The 25,743-nt window shown below is 43.5% G+C and overlaps 1 protein-coding gene across 1 annotated transcript in view; it reads right to left on the reverse strand.

Annotated features, from left to right (window-relative positions):
- The window catches only part of LOC146361399 (Krueppel-like factor 7), a 51,565-nt gene that overhangs the window by 17,746 nt on the left and 8,076 nt on the right, over nt 1–25,743 (reverse strand). The window contains exon 2 of the mRNA XM_084920932.1: nt 3,326–3,953. Within this exon, the coding sequence (XP_084777058.1) occupies nt 3,326–3,953 (628 nt within the window). The remainder of the gene's footprint in view (nt 1–3,325; nt 3,954–25,743) is intronic.

Here is a 25,743-nt window from a genome sequence, read left to right on the forward strand (position 1 = left end):
AATCACAAGGGTTGTAGACACACCACGCTGGGGGAATCAATGATGGCATGTCTGTGCAAATTTGTTCCAACACAGAGGGTGTGATGTTTTCATCATCTCTCACACTCAGATGATGACTTCTTTTCAAAGAGGCAAGCCAGAGCTGGTAAACAAGTCACACGTAGCGTCTTCGCTGGACAGCTCTGGTGATCTGTCAACCAAGCAGTGGATAAATTTAGAAGGCGGGGGAGCAACCCAATCCAATTTGAGTCGCTGTAACTTCATTTACTATGATGGACGCTCTTCGCTGTACCTCCCGCGGTTAAAATAAATAAGGAAACGGCTATATGGCTACCTATCACATGTCAATATCCATCTCATTATACCGCTGAACGCCTCTCTCGGAGTGTGGGGGGTAGAGAAAAGACCGAACAAAAATAACATCGCTCTCAGCTCGCCAACCAAAAGAAGACACACAGAAGAGCTCAAATCCAACCTTTTGAAGGCAAACCATTTCTCACTCACCATCGATAACTCCACAGTTTTCCCTTCTCCTCAGGTTAAGAGCCTTGGTGTCATCCTAGACAGTTCACTTTCCTATAAATCTCACATCAATAATCTCACCCGTTCTGCCTACTTCCATCTACGCAGCATTAACAGCTTCCTTCTCTTTCCACCCAGTCTACATCCATTCTTGTCCACAGTCTTGTTACCTCCCGTATTGACTACTGCAATTCTCTTCTGCATGGTCTCCCCCAAAAATCCCTCCATAAGCTTCAACTGGTTCAGAACTCTGCTGCTCGCATTATCACCAGAACCCCCTCCTACCAGCACATCACCCCTGTTCTTCAGGAACTTCACTGGCTCCCTGTGAAATTCCGGATAATATTCAAACTTCTTCTGCTCACCTTCAAGGCCATTTATAACCTCGCTCCTCCTTACCTTTCTGACCTGTTAACCATTACCTGTTCTGCCCGTTCACTTTGATCTTCTTCTTCTATCCAGCTTGCCGTACCTTCCTTCCGCCTCACCACCATGGGAAGCAGAGCTTTCAGCTGCTCTGCTCCCAGGCTGTGGAACTCTCTGCCCCCAGAAATAAGAAACATTGGTTCTCTCCCCCAGTTTAAATCCCAACTCAAAACTCATCTGTTCAAATCTGCATATTCACTGTGAATCCACTGTTTGTTAATTTTATCTTGTGCTTTTGTTTTATTGTTCTTATTCTGCCATTGTTTTACTAAGTGTTTTATCCTATTGTAAAGTGTCCTTGGGTGACTTGAAAGGCGCTCATAAATAAAATTTATTATTATTATTAAATAAGCTGCAAGTTAATAACAGCAATCTCTGACACACTGGAGAAAACGCTGAGATGGTTATCCCTCATGTCCTGCCTCATGGGATTATAATATAAAGTTACATTTGAAAAATATTTCCCTTGTTCTTAAAAATTATCCCATTACCAACCCTGGAAAAAAAAATCTGACAACTTCAGATTGAGAAACACTGACCTAGACTTATAGAACGCATAGAGGACGGCAAGGCCTGAAATAAACCGAGGAAATGGCAGCCTATCCAGGTCAATCCATCCATCACTGCGCACTTACTCAGACAGAGGACAGCTCCCTGACAGAGGTCTGAGTGGTTTGGGATTGAGATGGAGGAGCGGGAGAGTTATAGCTTCTGAACCCTCCCCCCTTCCTTCATGTGAAGAACCTTGACAAGGAGGACCTACCCTGGTTTGGCCCAGAGAAGTACTTAAGCAGAAAGAATGAGGATAAGAGTCGTGGTTTTTTTTTTTTTTTTTTTTGCCTTTTTCTCAAATCATCACATTTTTATCTTTCATTTTTGATATTTCAATAAGGCACAGACCCTGTTCTGTGATTACAGAGCTGCTGCTTCTTGCACATTCCTTATCGTTTTGTGTGCATTTTGTTCCAAGAATGTGTAGCAGGTGGAGTTGCACTCGGTATTTCCAAGTGAGGTTATCTAAAAATTTGAAAACCCAGGAGGGTGGAAGCATGGACTGTGATAAACCGGAAGATTGTTACAGAACTGCCTGACATATTAAACGCATCTCCCCGAGTGGGCGAGGCTTCGAGACATCACCGGTAGAAGAAAAATGGTCGGACACAAAAAAAAACCCCTCAGTGCTCATCCAAAGACAAGAAAAGAGTCAGAGTGTGTGCTATAAAAAAGAAGAAAATACTCTTTGAATCCTGCTCTTTCATCTTCGGTGTCTGTCTGTGTCTCGCTCGGCGTGCAGCGGTCATTTAGCTTCAGGATTGAGCCTTTTTAACCTGTCACCAACAATGAGCGTCAGTCAGTTTTATTACAGGTGCATGAAGGGGCTACCTCTGATTGTAGAGGCGCCCTCAGAGCTGCCACGCTGAAAGCGGCTTACTGAAATCATATCTGAAAAGTGCCCCAACTATTCTGCTCAAATTCAGAATTGGGGTGTCAAGGTAACTATTTATTGGCATTATTGACAAGATATTTGAAAATGAAAACTTAATATTGTGTGACAATTTCACATACAGTATGATAAGACTATAAATACTTCTGTAGTAGTTCTAATAGTGGGAATCTGACATTGTGCCCTGTGCTGTGTAAGCTATATGCTATGTATGCATTACGTATTCAATTGCGTATGAGTGATGCCATCTGCAAGGTATTTACTTGTGGAACATTTCTGTCCTCTTATTTTGAAAGTACAGTCGCTACTAACCAGCTAGACTCAGGCCTTCCTGTGTCATGTTTCCATACCAGAAGGCTGGCGTCATTTTTGTGGCTCTAGACGTCCACAGCGAGATAGAGGACGACTCTAAGAAGAACCTTCTCCTGTGCACCAAGCTTACAGAGGCTAGAGGACAAGGACTGCTGCCCATACCTGCTGTCCAGGGGATTAGAGACTCACTAGAGAGTAAACGCATGTCAGGGGTGATTTGTGTCAGAAGGATAGCAGCACTAGTGAAAGGAATGGTTTACAGGATGGTAGTGAGACCTGCTATGATGTATGGCTTGGAGAGTGTGGTTCAGAGGCCGAACTGAAGATGACAGGATTTATATTGGGAGTGACCAGAATGGACAAGATTTGAAATTAGTACATCAGAGTGAAAGTTCAGGTTTATTCAAGGATGAGATGGTTTGGACATGTGCAGAGGATAATGGATATGTTGGACAAAGGATGCTGAAGATAAAGATGCCAGGCAGGAGCAAAAGAAAAAAAAGATTTGTGGATGTAGTGAAGGACGGAGGAGGATGCTAGAAATTAAATGGAGGCATATGATGTGCTTGGGTGACCCCTAAAGGGAGCAGATGAAAAGAGAAGAAGAAGAAGACTTCTTACCTGTATGTGTCCTCTGATGGGCTTTTAGGTGGGAGCTCTTGGTGTACACCTTTCTGCAACCATTGAATTGGCAGCGGTGAATCCTCTTCTTGTTTTCTGGTAGCTCTCCAGCCCCGATCACACATGCAGCCCCCTCATCTTCATCTTTCACCTGGACAGGAAGCGTGTGCCCCGCCACCAACCTGGCTGCGCTAAGCCCCACCTTCCTGGCTACCAGCTTCAAGGTGAGTGTCCCATCAGCCGAGGCCGTCAGCGTCTGGTTGGGTTTGACGAGGTGTCGGCCGAGTTCTGGCGATGACGGAGGTGTCAGGGAGGTGACGGCACTCAGCTGAGCCTGGTGGACCCCTTCCATGCCCTCTACATTTTCCAGCCCTTGTCCTTTGGGTTTGAGGTCTCTCCTCACAGCGCCAGGGGAAGGGAAGTTCTTTCGAGTAGGGCAAAGGATCACCGGAGGTGGGCTCGGTGGTTCTGGGAGGCTCGGCAGGCTGGGGAGCAGGGTGTCTGACAGCTCCTCCTCTCCATCCTCCTTCATGTAGGCTGGAGTTAGGAGGCCATCCAAGTCTTGGTCAAAGAGCTCCGACAAACGCTTGGGCTCTGTCTGCAGATAGCGCTCCAATTCCAGGCAGGTCTACAGGAGGGAAAAAGTGGGAGAAAAAACACTCGGTTTAGATTTAACCCAGGCAAATTCACACATTCGGTCATTTGCACACCCTCACTCTCAAATCCCACTTGACAATTTCAACAGCCCATCAGATCATCCGATATGCCTTTACATGCTGTGCAGAGAAAAACCTGCATGGTGCCATCCACTCACCCACACAGGCAACTGAGCAGCTCTGCCAGCTGTCACACACACACTCACACACACAAACACAGATAGCCACCAAGACAGCCAGGATTACCTGGCAACTCCAGCAAGACGGCTGATTAAACACTGATTGATTGCAACCGCTGTAGCACGGGAGGAGAAAAAAGAAAAAAGAGGAGGCAACGGGGAAAGCAGGAGGAGAACTCCTAAACTGTACAGAACTCCTATCAAACAACATTTTATGGAGCTTTGACAAACCATGTGCACACAGGCTTCCACTGAGCCAAGATAGGAAGATTTATTCAGCTGTAGTTATGGTCCGCTTCATCCCTATTACTCCAAACACCTCTCCCCGCGGAGGGCAAATAAAAGGCTGCATCCCAGATTTGTGCGAACTGGCATCCTGAGAAGTCTATTACTTTCCAACAAGCCGGCAAGCTTCTAGGAGGTAGAGCGAGCGTGCGACGGTGGGGTTGGGGAATAGGGGGGAGGAAAGAGACGCTCCATGTCCAAGGATGAAGCTATTACATTTGAATGGCCGACCACAGTTTGATCCGAGGGATCGTTGTGTTTTGCTTGTAGCCACTAACCCGTTTTGACAGCTGAGATGGAGGCTAGCAGCTCCACTGGGCGCGTGCAACTCGCCACTTCATTTGTGTGTAAATAGGCACTGACAGACAGAGCAGCTAGTTCCATTATCAGGAATAAGGTTGTGCAGACTGAACACATCAGAGACATTTACAATCTTACAGCAGCACCCACCCCACCATCACCACCCCTTTCCTTGTTTGCACCTTCTAAAAATAAAACTGCACGTTTTCTTCTCCTGTTTCGAAGGTGAGGTGGAGGGGTGGGTGTGTTGCCGAGGGATTTCTCCTTTAAGTCATTTTCTTCCAGGAACAAAAAGGGATTTGGAGTTGTTGGGTTTTTTTTTTGTTCTTGACTGCTTACAGTATTTGCATACTGACATCAAATTAAAAAGCTGCTCTGGACCACATCTACAGCGAGAAGTGAAGATAATGCACCGTGTCTCCTCCCTAGACTGTACGCCTACATGTTGTTTTTGCTGGGGTTTTTTTACCTGGTGATGGCTTTAAAAAAATTCGTTCTTTCACGCGCCGTCTGAGAGGTCTTTGCCGTTGATGGCTCCGCTGAACGAGAAGGGAGACGTCCTGCTCGCTGTTCTCTCTCTCTCTCTTTGGGAGCGAATTTAATATTGAAGCTGTCAAAATGTGACAGGAGAAGCACCCGTCGGTCAGTGAGCTATAGAAAAAAACGCAACCCTGCTCTGTTTACAGCATGGCCTCTAACACCTTCAGCCCATCCACCGATTGCCCCCCACCCAAAAAAATCAACCTGCTTTTCTTTTTACTTTTCTTTTTTTCCTCCTGCATTGTTGTCCCTTCCTTTCCCAAGGTGAGGACTAATTATCCGCTAAAAACCATCCAGTTAAAAGGTACTTTATTCGGCAAAATGCTGAGGAATGCAAACCAAGGTGAGTGTGTGCGAGGCAGCGATAGTTCAAGGGAGCGGAAAAGAGGATAGAAATGGATAAGTGGAGAGCGGGGCTGAGGAAGGTGAAGAAGAAAAAGAAGAGGAGGAAAAAGGAGACTGAAGGAGAGTGATGGTGGGGGACAAGGTGGGAGAGTGACACAGTGTGAGCGAAAGTCTTGACTTCATTTTCTCCGTGGGGGGGTGAATCCTTTTTGGGAGTGTGACATTTGCCGTAACAGGATCCTGTCAGCGGGCGAGGCACAGGCCTCTTGCACGCAAGCACGTAGGGGAGGGTTCACGCACGATAAATGTTCGGTTACGACCCACGGCGAGGTGCCGGGGGTGTAATCCAGCGTTGCGTGCGTGTGCATGCCTGCATGTATAAGGTGTATGTGCGCAGAATGGGAAGACGCTAACCCTTGCACAGAGGATGAAAGCGGGCCCCAGGTGAGGCGGTGATGGGCAATACAAGCTTATCGTGGGCTCTTTCTTTGAATCTGTCTTTCTTCACTCCAATCACTCCATCAAGCCCCCCCCCAACCCCCACCCCCCACCCCCCAACCTCCCCCAGGTGGTGACATTAACATTGTTAGAGAGAAGGTCATGCAGTTGATCAGCAGTTCCTCTGTGAAGTGGTGTGGGTGTATGTATGTGGCCGCATGTAATTATGCCAGTGTCTTGTGTGTGCGTGTGTGTGTGTGCGCGCACGCATAATTATTGCAAGCGCGCGTGTGTATAATTGCCGTGTGTGTAATCATGCAGCTCTTGTACGGGTGTTTGTGTGAACACCTACGCACGTGCATAAACTGCTCGTTGCTGTTGTGGCCTGAAGTGAATGTGCAATTGGCATCTGTGTGTGTGAAATCAAGAGCCAAAGCATCCCACAACAGCCAGGATAAAGGAACACTCATGGCCCGCCTCGACTCCATTTGGACAAACGCCGATCTGGAGAGCCGGCATCAATTGGCTCTGCACAAAGCCAGGGTCCGTTTCCTAAAAGGCTTTCGGGATGATTCCTTCATGCGAGCCAAGATAAGCTGAGACAATCCAATGGCCGTTCCAGCAGCCCCGCCTCCTCCTCTACCTCCTCCTCCTCCTTCAAGCAGGTGGTTGGGTGACTTCCCAGCAACTCCAGACATCCATGTATTTTTTCATTTGTTGTTTTTCTTTTTTCTGTTGTATTCTGTATTTAAAGAGAAAAAAATCGTGGATGCCATTTGTACACAGTAGATCTACATGCACGGTGGTGTAGTCATTAGCAATGTTGCTTCACATTAAAAATTGTCTTGATTTGAATCAACTAGTCATCTGCAGCGTTTGCTCCTGGATGTTCCAAAAGAAAGATACACTCACCAACTTTAGGAGGAATTTTGTTCATATTCAATCAGATTTAATTAATTAATTTTATATATTATCTTTAATCATATTTAGTTTATCGATTCATTTCCTTTACCCAGTTCAGGGTCTTCGGGAGGGTCTAGTACACCCTGTACAGGTCTCCACTAACACTACTTTAGAATCAATAATTACCTAACATGGATGTCTTTGAACTGTTGTAAGAAGGCAGAGTACCCAGAGATAACATGCAAACTCCATACAAAAAGGTCCCAGGCAGGCGGTGGACATGAGTGCAAAACTTCTTATTGTAAGGTGAAGTGCAAATCACTGCAGCACCATGCTAACCAAATCAAAAAGGAATTAGCGAACAAGGTAATGAACATGGTGATAAATTGTCTGGGATTCCAAAAGTGACAAAAAGGTTTGTTTGTATTATGTATGTAGATGTTGTTAGCATTATTAGGGGGAAAAAAGCTAACACACCACGATCTAAAGAAACTCAAGAACAGGAGAGAAACAAAGTCATTGACATCTATCAGTCTGGAAAGGGTTACAAAGCCACTTCTAAGGGTTTTTACAGCTGCAGGCCTCACTTGTCTCAGTTAAGGTCAGAGTTCATGATTCCACAATAAGAAAGAGACTGGGTAAAAATGGCATCCATGAGAGAGTTCAAGGAGAAAACCTCTGCTGACTAAAAGGATCACAAAGGCTCGTCTCACATTTGCCAAAAACATCTTGATGATTCCCAAGACTTTTGGGAAAATATTCTGTGGACTGATGAGACAAAAGCTGAACTTTCTGGAAGGTTTAAATCCCGTTACATCTGACATAAAAGTAACAGCATTTCATATAAAGATCACCAGAGCAACAGTCAAACATGGTGGTGGTAGTGTGATGGGGCTGCTTTGCTGCTTCAGGACGACTTGTTGTAATTGATGGAACCATGACTTCTGCTCTGAAGGAGGATGTCCGGCCATCAGTTCATGGCCTGAACCTCAAGAGCACTTGGGTTATGCAGCAGGACAATGATCAGAAACACAGCAGCGAGTCCACCTCAGAATGACTCAAAAAAAAAAAAAATGAAGGCCCTAGAGTGGCCGAGTCAAAGTCTGGACTTTTCAGACTGAAATGCTTTGGCCGTTCATGCTGGAAAATCCTCCAGTGTCTGAATTAAACCAATTCTGCAAAGAAGAGTGAACCAAATTCCTGCACAGTGATTTGAAAGACTCATTGCCAGTTATCACAAACGCTTGATTGCAGGTCTTGCTGTCAAGTGTGGCCCGACCAGTTATTAGTGTAAAGGGACAATTACCTTTTCACACAGGGCCAAGTAGGTTTGGATAACTTTTATTCCTTAATAAAGAAAATCATCATCTCAAAAACTGTGAAATGATGTGAGTTTTCTAGGGTTTTCTTACATTAAATTTTGTATTACTATGGCTGTTCTAGCCATTTTTTTTGTTTTTCTCACCATCGTTTGCAATTTGAGCACAACTCTGGTTAATTTCATGCTGTGGCTTCAGAATGCCCAAAATAACCTTTACAAGAAACAAAAGATTGTCTATGCTGAAAAGAACTTCATTTTTATCAGATCATTTAGCACAGAAACATTTTAAAAAGATTCAGCGACACATGGACCAAGTTTCCATCAGACATGCATCTTTTCTCCATGCTGCATGAGTTTCTACTCGTGAGATTTCCTATTTATCTAACAGTTATCTTATTTAACGGTCCACGAGAAAATACATTTCAGCTTCCAAAGTCACAAAGCTCAGGCACAAAAATATAAATAAAAATATCATGAAGCTGGTTTCATGTAAATTTTTTTGATCAAGCTCATATCAACTGAACTAAACTGCCTTTCCTCCTCCTCCTTTGCTGCTTTTTGTTTTACTGAGCCACACTCTGAAATCACACGTGCACAACACACCTCTGCTTAGTGAGGCTTAAAATACAGCAGGTGTGATAAATATTCGCTGATCACAAGACTCACACGCCTTTCACAAAGTCGAGTGGGCTGAGAGCTGTGAACCAGGCCCGATTCACTCACTTGCACTCTTCACACTTTGACTTTTCTCATTTCTCCTCCTCCCTGTCTCGCTCTCACTCCTCCCCTCTTCCATGGGGGCCCTTGGCCTGGCAGCTGATCCTCTCTCTCCATCACCTCCCTTCACATTTGGCCTGCGCTGAGCCGCCTGCCATCACCATCAAAGTGCATGCTGCCTCCCAACTGTTAGCACCCCACTACGCTGCTAATAAAAAGCCTGGGTTATAAATATGAACAGACGAGCATGCATAATGCCCTAAAGGAAGGCCCAAAACACCACTAAACAGATAAATGTAATGGGGTGGATATGGCTCATTAATTTTAGGATGATCGTGTTTAGTTTTTACAGATGCCTTGATAGAGACAAGGTGCTATGAATAATATTCAGAGCTGATGCTAGCAGGGTTGAAAAGGGCAGGGCTATAAGGAGGTCCTGAGCAGGAGGGGTGATGCTGAACTATTGTTAAATACACTGAGGCTGTGAGAGTGGGGGGGATGCTGTCACATCTTTTCAGAGATGACCCATCATTTCCTGCAGCACCTTCTTTGCAGTGTTGCAAGGATATTTAGTTTTCCTGAGAATTAAAGTCTTGGTAGTGGCTAGAGATTTCACACACTGTGAAGTCTGACTGTCATAAAAAAACAAAAACAAAACTTAAATTTAATGCTACAAAAACATCTTAAGCAAAGATATTTGTGATGATAAACTAATATAGCAGTTTGATATTTATATTGACATAACACTTTGACATTTCTGTGATTTTTACCTTTAGCTATATGAAAAGAAATGAAAATATAAAAGCTAGAGCAAACAGCTGGTTAATTTAGCTTAGCATAGGCTAATCTGTAAACAACTAGGCAGTCTGGCAGCACTGTATGTAAAAGATCTATGTAGCCACTATGATGCGACTTGCTGGTTTCTGGAATAACATTAGTACTGAAGTTTTATATGTTCCACAATGTTTAACTAGGAGGATATCATGCCAAGTTACCAGCTTAGGCTAACTAGCTTAGTTAGCTTATTGTGTGAATGCACAAACAGACCTCTTACAGACTCAGATAGGCTGTTATAGCAATATTTTTTGTTAGATGACGCCACAAATATCGTTAAGAGGTGCAGTTTAGTGACATGAATTAGCTGCCATGACGCCTAGCAGACAGTTAGTGGCTACCACTGCTCGTGTCTGAATTCATGTTACAAAAAAGCAAAACTTTAACCTAAAGCTGGTGACTAATTGAAAAGTTTAGATCCTGTGTTGCTGTTACGAAAGAAGAAATCAGAAACAAAACCCAAAATGTCTTCTTGTAACAAGCTTTTAATTTCTACTGTTAAATTGGCTGTTTATTGAGATTTAGAGACACGTGACTACTAACCACTTGATGTTAACTCGTCCATCATTTTGGATGTGGGACAACTATGGTGGCAATGCAGGATCAAGTGTGTTACACCGCCCTAGAGACTGAAAAATATAAAAATCAACAGGCAACTGTGGCAACCTGCCAGCAACCAACAGGAGGTTTTAGAAGAAGAAAGTATACTTTATTGAGCCCCTTGGGGAAATTCCTCTCCGCATTTAACCCATTCACTCAGTGAAGCAGTGGGCAGTCATCGGGCGCCCGGGGAGCAGTGTGTAGGGACAGTACCTTGCTCAGGGGTACCGCAGGGTAGCTGTTCAGTGGATTTGAACCACCGACCTTCCGATCATGGGGCCACCAGGGATTTAGGTGCAACACCATCTTTGCAACTAGTTCATCCAACAACAGTCAGAAACATCCACATACCACTACAATAATACACATTTTCCCCTAGCAACCAATGGTTGTATCATGTCCAATATGGATGACAACCAATCCTTTCCACTACTGTTGCTTTTCTAGGATTAATAATAGTGTTGTATAACAACAGATTACAGTATATTATAAAGTTTGTCTGTGTATAGAAGGTATGGCCCAGTGTTTAGTTCCTGACTGCAATCACCGCTCAGGTGGTTTGTGAAGTTTCACACTCACAAAGTGACCTGTAATTTAGGGTTTAAACATTTCCGTGGTACAGGGACCTCCATCAATCAGAAACATTGCTGTTTCAGTTTTGGACTGTGGGTAGAGTAGTTCTTTCCATGTTATTGTGGATAAAACAAGTTTTTTGGTAAAATAAAGATGATATTCCGCAGTGAGCCGACTTTGGATGGTTACAACATTATGTCTCATAATCAAAATCCCTATGGAGAATATGAACAGGATTTTCTGCAACTTTACTATTGAGCTGTAGGAGTACTGACTCAGCCAGCCTCAAGTGGCCATTAGAGGACCTGCAAATATTGGTACTTCTCCCCTGGCTAATTTTTCTTGGATTGAGAGCAATCTTTATCTTTAGATAGAAAACAGTCTGTATGTTTTCCTCTATTTTCAGTTTTTGTGTTAAACAAAACTAAGCTGTTACAATATTTACAGCACAGACGTGAGTGATGTATTTAGATGGGTGCATACATTAGCCGTGCTGACTTTTGAAGCTTTCAGAAGAACAAAATAGAGGTTGCACAGAATGCGCTTTTGTTTGTCACCCCCCCCTTCCTAAAGAAATCTCTTTGTCATCAACATGACACATTGATTATTTGTTTTGGCCATTTTCATATGTAGCAGGAGTTTGATTACTCATTTTAAAAGCCAGTAACATTCATGTCATGGATGAATTAACATACGGCTTTGCTTCTCTCTGCCTTTTGTTGTGTGTATCCAAGTGACAGTCTGTTTATTGCCTCTTGTATGCTTTTGTTTAAATCACACAATGTCATTGGTCACAGAAAATGGGGCGGCCTTGGCCTCTTTTCACGGGGCGTGAATGCAATAACGCTGTGATATCGGCTGTGATTAAAATCCCTCTGAGAAATTAATCACAGCGTTACCCTACAGGTAGGTAACAATCATATCAGCTTTCACATCTTGCCTGCAGCTGACCAAGTAACCAGATTGTCTTATCCTTTATTTCTTTTTCTTTGGATATCATTTTAGGACAGTTGTTTTTTTGTTTTTTTTAAATCTTGTTATCTGTAATCCAGAAACACGACTCCCACTTGTATCGCAGTAAAAGTTTGGGCGGGCACTCGATTCGGAGAGCATGTCTGAGAGTGTGTCTGTGCGCTATGTGTGTGTTTTCCTGCCCAAAGTGTGTTATAAGGTCTGTGTCTCGCATTGATCTGGTGAGCCGGGCCAAACCATCACTTTGAGGTGACAGCTAAATGACCAGTAGCCCAAGGCGGCGGCCATCTTGCCAAAAGCTTTTGTGCATTTGTGTGTGTGTGTGTGTGTGTGTGTGTGTTTGCTAATCGATACCAAATGATACCATGCAGGAGCTCATCAGCAGTGGCCGTCGCAGCTGACAGAGACGGTAATCTATAGCTTCACTGAGCAATACTCACCCGCCCCCCTCGCCAACCCCATCTCACCCATATACACACACACACATAAAATCTCCAAAAAAGCATGCCCTCCCGACTAAGCTCCCCTTCAGGGTTTTTGCTCCTTGCACACTTAAGAAAGCTGGCCCCCAGATTCTAGACTCCTTGGAGAGAAGCATCGCGTCATCGGCAGATCCCATATGAGCGGGTAACCTGCCTACAGGGCCAGAAGGAGGGGAAGGATGGAGGGGGTGGATGTGGGGGAGACAGGTGGGAGATAACGCCTCATTTTCCTCTATGCTGATCTGAATAGCGGAGCGCCCTCATGCTGCTGCGTTATTCTCAGTGGAGAGAGCAGCAGGGGGTGCGGTGTTTGGCCGGGAGGGATCTTAGAGCTCCCGATGCCCAGGCAGGGGCTGCCGAGCAGCGAAGCAGGGAGAGGAGACACAAAGAGAAGGAGCTGAAGGAGGAGAAACCGAGTTAAATCGGTGAGACGAGACACATATGACAGACAAGTGAGAGATGAAGAAACAGGCCTCAGTGTGTGGAAGATGAGCAGGTTTTGATTTAGGTTAAGTTGAAGATGAGGTACAGGGTGGTGTATGCAAAAAAAGGAAATAAAAGGCTGCAGATTGGAGTAAGGGGGGAAAAACAGGGGAGAGAAGGACAGGAAGCTTTAAATGCCACAGACAGGAGACAGGCGTCCTCCTCTTCCTCACTGACTAACAGCTCCATCTCTCCAGGCAGCCGAGCCTCACCTAGCTTCAGATAACACACTACGGAAACAGCTTAATTACACACACTGCCTTATCAGGCGACATTAGCCTCACAGTAATAATCAGAGCCGCCGTCAAAACCTGGCAACGCAGCAGCTCGAGGCGGCTTTACACAGTGTGGGCTTCGAGCTGATAACAGACACTGCCAGTTGTTAAATCACAATTTGCTGACAGGGTTTGAGGGAATAATGCACATTTGGTTGTTAACCTGACACCTCTTTTATATGCAGTCAATTTTTGTTTGGATGGGCGCACTAATAGGCACAATGGCCACTCGAAGCTGTTTATAGGCGCCGTTTTTCTATCCCTGCTCTGCTGGACTCGCTTTCCTCGAATCCAGCAGGGTTTGCTCATCGGTTACATTCGCAGAGCGACTGCCTCAGTAAGAGAATAAGGTTTATTTTGCTTTTGATTGGAGCACAGTAAGTAAGGCCTCAGTTATGGGAGCTTTATGTGTGTGCGTGTCTGTTTGTGTGTGATCTTCAAAGCACCTTTCATCTAGCAGGAAAACCACAATGATGGAGCACTCAGAGCATAAAAACCTGGTGACCTCTGCCTAATGGAGCAGAAAGACATTTCCCACTGCTTTCTCCGAGCCGACACAACAGAAAGGCACACATCCCCATCACCCTGACACCGGGGACCTCCCACTCTGTTTTCCCATAACAAAACAACATGGATGGCAATGAAATAAATAAATGAACAAATAATACAAGTGATAAAAACAATGTCACCACAAGGTCCACTAACTGTTCACACATGTTGCCCACCATCCTGTTAGGACTTTCAAGTTGTTGCACGCTGGTGTGTGGCTAGCGCGAGTCTAGGCTGTATATAAAAAATGAACAGGGCCAAGGTGACATCACCCACTGGACTTTTGTAATGATGCTGGTTTAAAGTGGTTGGAATGGTAGAGTTATCTAATGCTGACAAGCTCAATTCGCAAGGCACATCTACAAACTGCACGGATGCAATGCACAGACAGGCATCTGCTAATTAGGGTTAAACTGCATGGACTTAATAATGATATATTTACTGTCACTGCACATATACAACATAATTAGGTGAAATGACACATGAGAGCAGAATGATGGAAAAATCATGTTCAGGGACACAAAATAATGTTGAGAAATACGAAAAAACAACAACGTTGAAATCAAGTAATCAGTAAATTTTAATCAGTAGATCACAGGTTGTGAGTATATGGAAGTATAGGAACTGCCATGAGATCGTGATGTATAAAAGTACAAAAGGGAAAGTAAAAGATACACACGAGACATTTTATATTCTATGGGCATTCACTGCACGGTTGATTCTATTAAAATAATAGAATTTTACTGAGCTGAACTGCAGCATGGACTTCCTGCATGTTTAACACAATTAACCACACAGCAAACCGTATTATTGTTAAATAATTGCATTAAAAATGCTCCAAAAGGCACCAACACCACAAAAAAGGTCAAGAGGTCCGGCTCAGTGATTTAAAAATGAGCTGAGGTGAGGAGTAGCAGACAGCTAATCAGCCACAGCTGTCACTCAAAGCGGTCAGAACCTTTACCGTATGTGACTTTAACACTAGAAGTGCCAACGGGGTCACTTTGACCTGTTGGCATTTTAAAAATCATGTAACCCCTTCATCTTGTATTTCATGACCTTTCCTAAAATGGGTTTATTCATCTTTAAAGTGAATTTTTGGACGCTCGGGACAAAAAGAAAAACAAATGACAACCGTCTATACATTAAACGCCTCAAAATGAGTCAATTTCACCGCTGTAAGAAGGTAGCATAAAATGCTGGGCTCGACATTTGCGATATGTAGGTTGCCTGGTAAGTAGAGTTGGGCATTTCATTGAAAAATGAATCAAAACTGACATTCAGAACCTCCAATCGACACCGTCTTGACCATGTGAAAAGCATCATGGAGGGAAATGCTGAGCTGACTGCGCAACAGGAGCAAATAAAAATGCCGTGTCCGTTATTTGGACATATTTTTTGGCTTTAGTAGAGACTGCGTCAAACAAAAAGAAGAAAACTGTAAAAAAAAAAAAAAAAAAAAAAATCTGTTACAACACTCGAAGCACAATCATGTTATTGAAATCAACATCCCAGCTTTAGTAGTTAAGCATATTTACAGTCTAAAGCTTCTAAACTATGAGGGCAAAAACTATATATATATATATATATATGCGTATGTGTGTGTCTGTGTATCGGTGCATAAAGTGATTAATCATTAATTGTAATTCTATGAATGTATTTTTGTTTACTTGCATTTTGAGATGAAGGCTGCTATAACACGAAGTACAGAGGACTGTAGCGAGTATAGTAACAAAGAGTGGGCCAGAGTGTGTGTGGGTTGCTGGCTGTGCAGAGCAGCGGGGGAATCGTAGTTGAACCGAGAAGACAGACTGTGGAGTACCAATCCAAGCAAATAAAGAGTGAAATCCGGAGCAGAGCAGTCGAATTGGACAGGTTTTAACCCTCAGGAGCAGAGCTGAGGAGGGCTGCAAAATGAGGTGGAGCAACGAGATGGTTGCTCTTTACGCCTTGAAAGCCTGCTAGGAGTAATCCTTGAAGCTCTTTTCTAAACTGAGCACTTTCTGTCATATTTCAAGCCTGCTTATGGAACAAAATAACTGGCTGTGCATCAGGAGTTAGAGAGGTTGGGCTCTGTCTATGCAGCTACCCTTGGAAAAACTCGGATCCAGTTCTAAAGGTTATCGAACCACATTTTTATTGATATACACAGAGATGCCAAAACTCGTCATTAAGGGTACCCGGGGGGTCTGGGAACTATTAAACCCCCTAAAACTTAAAAAAAAACAACTTGTTTTTCCTTCGTTGTCATTACTGCTATCCCAGAGGTATTAGTGGTTTCAGTGTTAGGCCTATATCCACTTGTAACAAATTAGTTATATATAAATTAACCACTTGTATAGATGTAATGAAGCTAGACCACAACAGTCTCTACACATGCTTATTTCTGCTGCAGAATTTCACATGGGCATCAGTGGACCTGACTCACTTTTGGCAACTAGAGGAAATGCAGTTTTTGGCACTGGCTTCATTTTTCAGGCCTGCAGGTCAGGTTGCCCTTTGGTTAGAAACTGAATTTGATGGGGAACAGTTGGTGGACCGCAGAGGTCAAACAAACTGTAACTTAAGCAAATAGGAAAAGGCTGCAAAAGCCCACAAAACACAAACACAAAGGAAGTTGAACAAAGCATCTAACCACTCAGGGTCACCATATAAATCTCCAGAAAAGCTACTGAGTGGGACACGTAGATGGTCTTCTATCAGTCTGTCAAATATTTTTTAAGGTTGCATAAAAAATGTAGAGCGATCACTTAGTTCGATAATGAAAACAGAAACAAGGTTCTGCTTGGTTTCTATAAGCTTCAGGCTTAGATCAGAGCTTTCCCAATTTCCACATCACATTTTGAACTTTTGGAAAAATAATGAGTATACACACAGCTTTTCCTAAATATGGAAGCCGCTGTTGCCTTAAGCTGTTTGTACAGTACATGACAAGTTGGCGTGTGACTATTTTTACGCAAATTTGCTACTGTACCCCTTACAGTAAACAACTGCTGACACGTTTGGATAATCCATCCTTTCCACAGCAGACAAAGTGCCACGCGAATCCTCCAAACGCCCAAAAGTACCTCGACAAGTTAAACAGATTGAACTCGAGAAGATCTGCCGACCTTGAGAGCAATACAGACGTTATTAAGAGGTCTTAGCGCCCGGGATACAACAAGTGCACCGAATATAAAGACCTCTCCTGTTCCATCTAAATAGCTTGTGACAAAGTGTGGAAAATGTCTTTGTTCTGGCATTAAGTCGAGGGTAGGAGAGGTGAGGGTGAAATCGGATAAAGGGAAGAGAAGAGAAGAGAAGAGAAGAGAAGAGAAGAGAAGAGAAGAGAAGAGAAGAGAAGAGAAGAGAAGAGAAGAGAAGAGAAGGAGCATCTTGAGACTGAAGATGATGAATGAAGGAGAAGAGGATGAGATAGATGCAAAAAAAAAAAAAGAATAGCGGGCTATGGAGGATGGGGTGGGGTGTATAATCCCGATGACTGAGCCGTGTTGCACTCGCTGGGGAGGGGAACTCTGTCTCTCTTTAACTGGATTTGGGTGAGCTGCTGTTTATCGGCGTATGAGTCGCCAAGTGCTCCCTCTCAGCTGTCAAAACCATCCTAATCTAATCTGGAGACATTTCAGCCATTTGCTTTCAACACAGCACAGTGCATATGGTCATGCTTGTACGCTCGTGTCAATGGGAATGAACCACAACATGTATATGTATGGGGTGGCTTTTTTTTAAATTTTTTTAGTGGGGGTCGGAGACAACAGTGGTTTTACAGCGGGGTTAGAGCAGCTTGCGACAGGATTTGGGGAGTCTGCGCTCCGGATGTGGGGACCCCATTGTGTGCGGCAGCCTGGCTAATCTTCATTACCGCACACAATGACGGGGCAAGAGAATGGGGCCTTGGCTGGAAAAAGGCATGGAGAAACAAAAGAGCGGCGAGCAGCGAAAGACAGGGGAGGAGGGCCGAAAATAACAGAGGGCTAGAGGAGGGAGATAAAGAGAACAGTGAAGCGGAAAAACTCTGTTTCCTCCTCATACAGTAGCAGTCAGCGAGGGCCCGCTCGGTACCCCAATCACGTCCACACACCGTGAAGTGCAACTGTGGCGCCGTGCCCGCACTGATAAGAGCCCAAAACGGTTTGTTTTTACGCGCTGAATAAGAAGCCACAGATTCTGTTTACCCTGCTTTTGCGTTGCAAGTGTTGTGTAACTGTGCGCCTGTCGGAGCCACAGTTTAAGCCTTTGTCACTCATTACAACACCAAATCTGAGGGTTAGCTAAGAAGCAAAAAAAAGGAGGAGGAAGAGGGGGGTGGCAAGAAAACAAGCAAAAGCAGGTCAGTGGCACAGCCTTGCAAGGCCAAGGTGGATTTAGTTCGAGGGGGGGGGGGGGTTGCGAGTGTGCGCAAAGTTACGCAAGGGTGTGCGCATTTTTGGAGCCGCACAACAGGAGGTGGGGGCCGCTGTCGTTCTGTCTTTATTCCAGCTGTAGCTGCTTTCAAAACAAACCTGAGCGACAAAGATTAGCGCAAGCTGCTTAAAATATTGAAAGACGTCTTCTCGCCACCACCGCCACCGCTGCTTTGGGCTCCCCTCCAAGCGATAGTGTAGCGAGGGAGTGAGAGTCAGTGAGTGAAAGTGTGTGCGCGTGTGTGTGTTTAGGTTGTATGAGGATGGGCGGAGGCAGCGCGGCAGGCTGAACCCATTCACCCCTCGGTGCAGAGCGGCTGGCTTTTCAGCAGGAGTGTGAGGACTTTTCACCCCAATTTCATCATGACAATGCACAGCTGTGTGGCGGAGAAGAGGGGACTGGGGTTAGGGCACACTGAGAAAGGTGTTGGGAACTCATTGACTTTGGCCTTTAGGGTCTATGTTAGCCTGGTGAGTTGTACAGGTGGACAGATCGAGCCAAATATCAATAGTATCGATGCTAATGCTGGTATCGGTATTGGACAGATACTAGTGCGATGGGATCGATATTTTGTTTTCATTATCTAAGTTCAGTATGCAGCTCACTGAATTATGTTGCATAAATAATGGTTTTTTGGAAGTGGAAAACATATTTAAACAGAAGCTGACCCAAAGTGCTTTAGAGCACATTTACAACCCAGGTGTTCAAAAAAACCCAAATACATGAAAAGCATGAAAATACATGAAAATGTTTTTTTTTTGTGTGTTTGGTAATTGTTGTGAAAAGTAAAAAATACAGTGATTTAGTGATCATTAAAATGTGTTCAGAATTTTCAAATTGATTATGATTCATCTGCCTTTATAGGTTAAAAGCATCAGTATTGATATCGGTCCTGTATATACTTGGTAAATACGCCCCCTCCTCCCATCTAAGAAGAGCTTTCAGCACAAAAAAGCAGGTGATTACAGGGCAAAAGGGTGAAACCTGGATTAAAAGACGTGTTAAGATTTCAGGGTTAAAGTTTAAAGGCTGGCAAATTAATGTGTTTTAAATTAACGGGAGGTCGTGACAGTTACAGTGAAATGTTTCTAAGACAGGAACAAGTCCGCGCGTTTACACGCACCACCTGCTCCACTGAATATTCAGGGTGAAAAAACAGCCACTTTTCTCCCACGCACGCACACACACATAAACCCAATAAACCCTGCCTGTCTCTGTCTCTTTCTTGCTTATACACACACACACACACATAGCAATGAAAATTATTGATGTGCTCTCTTATAAAACAGTGGCTGCTCCCTGAAGTATTCCAGGCAACATCACAGGCTGAAAATAGCTGCCGACCCAAATAACTTTCCCCGCTGGAACGGAGAAGGAGCCAGACCACAGCCACTGGCGACTGGCTTTACTAATTGGCATCATCTTACAATGAAATAATATCTGGGGCAATAGACTGAATAACACATAGTGGTAAACTGGTGAGCGGGAGCGTATGCCGTGTAGCCACATGAGCTTGGAGGATGGGGGAGCGATGTAAGGGAGGGTCAGGCGGAGGGTGGGGATGCCTTCATTCTTGTTAGCATAAGTTATCAAACTGTTTTCCTCTGAAAATAAGCACAGGGGGGGAATTAGGTAGTGAAACATTTATGTGACACCATCAGTTTAGTTAAAAGATGAGGGAAAACACATCTACAGCGGAGGGTTGTAAATGTTTTTAAGTCACAAACTGGTGTTTTGCTAAGATTTGACACAGATCCCCACAGAGATAGTTTGTTTTCATTAATATAGCATTGAATAATGGATTCTCTCTTTTTTGAGAAAATGTGAGTAAAAAAGGCTACAGAAGCCACATCCGCACACATTTAAGCAAGTACACTTGGGTCTGTGCTTCAGTTTTAGGTTTGAAGGAAAAAATGAATAAATACGAATATCTGCTGTGATATAACAATGCGAAAACATGATGATGGCCATGATAACTGGTGCTACAGAAGCCAGGTGTAGATAAATTCTGCATCTGGATGTTGATGCTAGTGTGGATAAAACTTAAGGCTACTGCTGCTAGTATTGCTAAGGTTAGCCAAAATCTGACGTTGGGTGTTTGCCACATTAGGCAGTGCTGCACATTTCAACAGCTATTTGTCGGCTAAGTTTCAGAGTTTTCTGAAGGTTGCCTTTTAGACTAGTCTAATGTTTTTTCTTCCCTCATTTAAGTGACTATTAATTAGTTGGCAGTAACATCCCATCAGGTCCAGAAGCCTAAGAGCTTTGACAAAATAGCAGTAGTTGATTGAAGGCTGACTGCCTATAAAGGGTGTTTGAGTTGTAGTTAACCTAATGCAATGTTTTAAATGATTCTTACTCTTTCTGATTTTTTGATGGTGGTTTGTTGTTCCTACCTACTTGAAATTACAACCTGTTCCCTTAACTTGATATTTTTATTTAAGTAAATTTGTGCAACTTAAGTTTCCCTTTTTTGTGTTGTAAATTTGTTGGATTGATCTAAATTCTTAAGTTCATCATGTGTTACCAGTTGACTTAATACAATTATGTTGTTCCAACAATTCTCTTTTTTCAGTGGGTGAGGATATTTTAGTATTAATAGTTCTTCTAGTTTACAATGAAAATCATTTTATCATCAATTTCCCTCAAAAGTTGAAAGAAAATCTCTATTTCTTGCACCAAATTGCCACATTCTTTCCTTTTTTACAGCATGACCCTCACTTTACTTTTAAATGTGGGAACAAATTCTCTGTGCGGTGATTTTATTGTACAAGAGCTCCAAGGTGGACTGTGCTGTATCCATTTTTGTCCACCTTGTCCACCTCAGACTATCAGTACAAGTCCAGGTCACGCCACCTACAGAAATACTCTGATGATTCTGCAGTGGGTGAATGTATCAGTGATGGGCAGGAGGAGGAGGAGTACGGTGCACTGGCGGATGATTTTATGTTTTGGTCTGGGAGGAATCACCGGCTTATAAATGTGAATAAGACCAAAGAGATGGTGATTGAAGTCAGAAGGAAGAGGATGGCTAGATGGCCTGTGTCTATTCTGGGACAGGATGTTGATGTAGTGGAGGAGTAATGGTACCTGGGCTTCGACTTTGGCTGAGCTGGAAGACCAGCACAGGGGCTGTATACATACAAAGGGAATGAAAAGTCTTCATTTTCTGAGGAAGCTGAGATCCTTCAATGTGCAGCAAAATGATGGAGACTTTCTATCAGTTACTTGTGGCAAGCACATTTCGAATACTGTTTGTGGCCTGCTAGTGGGACACATCATCAGAGCTGGCGACACCAACAGACTGAATAAAGTGATCAGGAAGACAGTGGATACTGTTGAAGCTGTGTTGGAGAGGAGGTCACTGAACAAACTGTTATCCACCTGCTAGACGGGCAGCAGATCACCTTCTCTAAAAGACTCGGTGCAACGAAAACAGAAATGGGAAATCTTTTGTACCGCATGTTATCACCATCTGTAATACAATATATCTTATAATAATGCATCAAAGAGCTATGCCTTATTTTAACGACTGCGATTCAAGCCAAATGACTAGACAGGGAGATTTTATACCCACATGCTATGTCCAAAGAATCTGCATTTTCGGAAAAAAAGACAACGGTTCTGGTATTCGGATGACCCATGCTCATTTTGCTCAAGGCCCTGCACTTATGTCGACCACAAGACAGACACCACCCAAACTCCCAGTTTAGGCCACAATATCAAAATCCCCCACCACTGCACGAACACATCCTGTAAACTGCTCACACACACACACACACACACACACGTACTTCTAGGGAACAAGCGAGGGAGGAAGGCATAAATACAGATGTCTTTTGGCAGCCTAAATCTTAATTAGCACCAGGAGATTCATCTAATCAAAGGGTTGCCAGCCCATCATTAAGGCTAAAACACACAGTGCTCTCCACATACGAGAACAGAACAATGGGAAACAGAGGTATGCCGTCATGCTGATGAATGGCTCTTCCCACAGGTCTCATTAAATCACAGAAGGGCACTTCCCAGGCCGCTCGAAGAGTTAAGAAGGGTGCGCAATCTTCTCACCCCCTCTGTCTGTCGACGCTTATAACATCCTTTTCCCCCCAAGTAAGCGTGTTAAAATATTATTTTTCATAGTGGAAAAACTGCGCTTTCAGGCTCTGACATACGGACTAATCCCAATTCAAGCTGAATCCGTCTGGTTTCGAGGAAACAAGTCATATCTTTTTCAGACAACTCAACCCTGCAGGGGCTTGGAATGACTGAAACTACATGACATACCCAGTTGGCTTGAGATATCTGTGTCTTTAGGGTAATTTGGGACCCAGTTTAATCTTCCAGAGAATTTAGCGTCAGCTGCTGACAATGGAAAACATGCTTTATCTATTTCCGAGCATCCAGCTGAGTCCTCACCCCTGGCTGCGAGCTGCCAAAACAGGTATGATGCTCTCTAAATTTTAAGTGAATGATGTGAAACAGCTTTGAGGAGGAGGATGACAGAGAAACTAATGCATCGGGGTAGGTAGATTGAAACCGAATCTCATAAACGAGATGAAGGAGATAAGAAAGATAAAAGAAGGATGGGTGAAAAGGGAACAGGATGACACAAAAATACAAAAGGAGATAAAGGAAACAGAGACTGCTGCAAGAACAAATAGATCAATCATTGGAGAGATAAAGTGAGGGAGCGATATAATGACAGATGAAAATGCCCTGTCACGCTGGCCAACCGGCCAGACAGCTTCGGAGTACCAAGCCACTGCACTGGGGGAACAAGTGCAGACCGGCTTTGCATGTCAGCCAACATGCAAAGCACAGTCGGGATTGCATACAAATCTGCAAAGACCCACAAACTCCTAGGAGCTTATGTCATGCACCTGAAAGTAGAGCACACCAATAACTGGCATTGTTATGTCTTTACTGGACACCCCGAGTCCGACCTCAATCTGAGATAACATCCTTTTGTAATACTTTTACAGCACGTCGTCGACAAGGTCTGCCTTGGTTCTTCACTGCTGACTGTCCTGCTTTATAGGCCATCCAGCCGGTTTCAGAGAGTGTCACGTCCTTGCCGCTGTCACCACAGAGAGCTTAGAGCCGTGATTGATGACTTCAGATGACATCAACAAGCGGCGGTGTTTACTCTGGGCAAATTGCCCTTGTCTCCCCCACCCCCCTTTCCATCTCTTTTTACCCCTTTCTCTTTTGCAATCTTTGAAGCGAGATGGTCCACATGGCTGGATTTCTGGTTTCTGGATGGCTAGAAGTCTCTCGGGGTGGGATTAGCCTCACAGACTGACAGCTAAACAAACAAATAGTCCAAAACTGGTCTTCCTGCTTGCTGAGGCTGCCTAGCAACAGGTAGGCTGGAGGAGGGGGATGCAACGCTTCAAACGCTACAGCCGATTATGGCTCCGAAATGCCTGGACATTGTGTGGATGTGTGGGCTTTATTAAAGCCAAGGGATTTCTGAATATGTGAGCAGGCAGGAAGACTAAACACTCGGTTTAGTAACACTCGGTTTTCTTAGTTACTTTCTGTTGTTACTCACAGTTTTTTTTTAAACTGTCAAGGTCTTTTAGATTGCATTCTACTATTTGAATAAAATAAAACAAACAAGGTGGGATTTAACTCCAGCTGGGTGTAGCGAGAAAGAAATGTTTAATGTGCCAGCAGCTACCTGGCAACAGTGTAGGATTACCTTAATATTTACTTGTGACTGCAACTGGAAATCTGTGACTAAATCCATCAGTGTGATATAAAATACCACTGGAGATCCGATTGGAAAGGTAGGAGTGAAATCAGAGTACACATTCTCATTGAATAATATGACAAGAAACGTGTGCAAACATACCTGGAAACACAGTATATAAGGCAAAAACAGGGTTTGTACAGTACTAAACATCTTAAAAATGAATATTTGGTGTGACCACCTTTATTCTTCAGCACAGTCTGAACTCTCTTAGGCAGCTTTCTTGTCATTTCTTTAAGCAGTCTTCAGGAATAGTTCTCCAGGCTATTCTTTGGATGTTTCTGCCTTTTGTTCTGTTCTCTGGCAACATGATCCCACGCTGCTTCAATGATGTTACGCAATTTCGTTTGAAAATGCAGTTTTCTCTCCGTTTTGGTCTCCCGTCCACACTGAGACGGCGTTTTCACTCAAGGAAAACGCAGCGTTTTGAAAACGCTCTCGAAAACGCATACTTTTGACAACGGTGCTTTCACATCGCAGTGTGGACAGCGAAAACTGAGACTTTTTGAAAACGATGACACATTTAAGTCATGTGACTAATTAAACAAAGATAGCAGAGGGCATTATACAGCAGTTGTTTTGTTTGCTCTCAATTTTGACAACCGCATTAAAGATTAATATCAGTCTGTACATGCTTCAGATAGCTTTTCTTCAAATCTTTAATTCTCACTCGCTTTTGCAACTTTGTACTTTTGTGTTACTCGCAGCAAAACTCCACCTCATTGTTAGTCCATTTAAAAAACTCAGTGCTTTTCCTCAACAGTTTGCTGCAACTTTTCAAAGAGCCGGAAAGTAAATAAACTGTAGACACAAATGAGGCAGGTTCGAATCGTCTTGCGTTTCACACATGCGCAGTACTGGAACATAAGCGTTTTCGGCCGTTTCAATGTGGATGCACAACTCTGTGAAAATGACTGAAAACACTAGTGTGGACGCGGAGCCCTTTCAGATGAAAATGCCGTTTTTAAATCTATCCAGGCTAGTGTGGACGTAGCCTAAGGGACACTGATCCATGACTGAGAGTACTTTACTGTATTTTTCTGTCCAGGTATGATTTTACTGCATTGACGGTGTTTTTGGGATCATTGTCGGGCTAAAAAACGAAGCTGTGGCCAATCAGATGCTTTCCAGATGGTTTTGCATGGTGGATCAAAAACCTGACTGTACTTTTCAGTTTTTAATGACACATCCACGCCATGCCAAGATATGACAAGGTTTAACTAACAGCTCTTTGAGAATCACCTGTTGGTGCAAAAATACAATTTTACCTGTCAAACTGTGTTATGTGTGGCATTTTTCATAGGTTTAGCTAAAGAAATTGAAACAAATTGTGCTTTTATGACAGGCTGCTAGTGAAAAAGTGCCTAAAGACACAATTTAAAATTGGTTTTCCCACAAAACTGGCTCATCCCTTGACTTAGGAGCCTTTCTTATGCTTGAATGAGTCATAGACACATGTTAAGAAAAAAAATCTGAAAAAGGTACAAGGACGGATGAAAAGGAATGAAAAAGCAGTCAAAGCCCTTCAGAAAGCCTGGAGAACTATTGGTCAAAACCACTTTAAAAAAAAATTACAAAAAAGTCATTGGAAGCAAAATATAAAGAAATGACTTTTGCACAGTACTCACCTGTCATCTGTGCATTTTTTGCCTCACAGTTCTTTTATAAAGTTAGTGAGTAAACTAAACAGGGAAAAAATATTAAATTAAACAGTAAACTATCCCTAACCCCACTGGAACGTATCAGCTATTGACTGATGACTGTGAGTCTGGGGATAATGGCCAATCTTTTTCACTTTCCTACCAGC

The sequence above is a fragment of the Perissodus microlepis genome, chromosome 23, assembly GCF_051167445.1.
Source record: "Perissodus microlepis isolate ML-2025 ecotype Zambia chromosome 23, ASM5116744v1, whole genome shotgun sequence".
In the NCBI taxonomy this organism is placed as follows: domain Eukaryota; kingdom Metazoa; phylum Chordata; class Actinopteri; order Cichliformes; family Cichlidae; genus Perissodus; species Perissodus microlepis.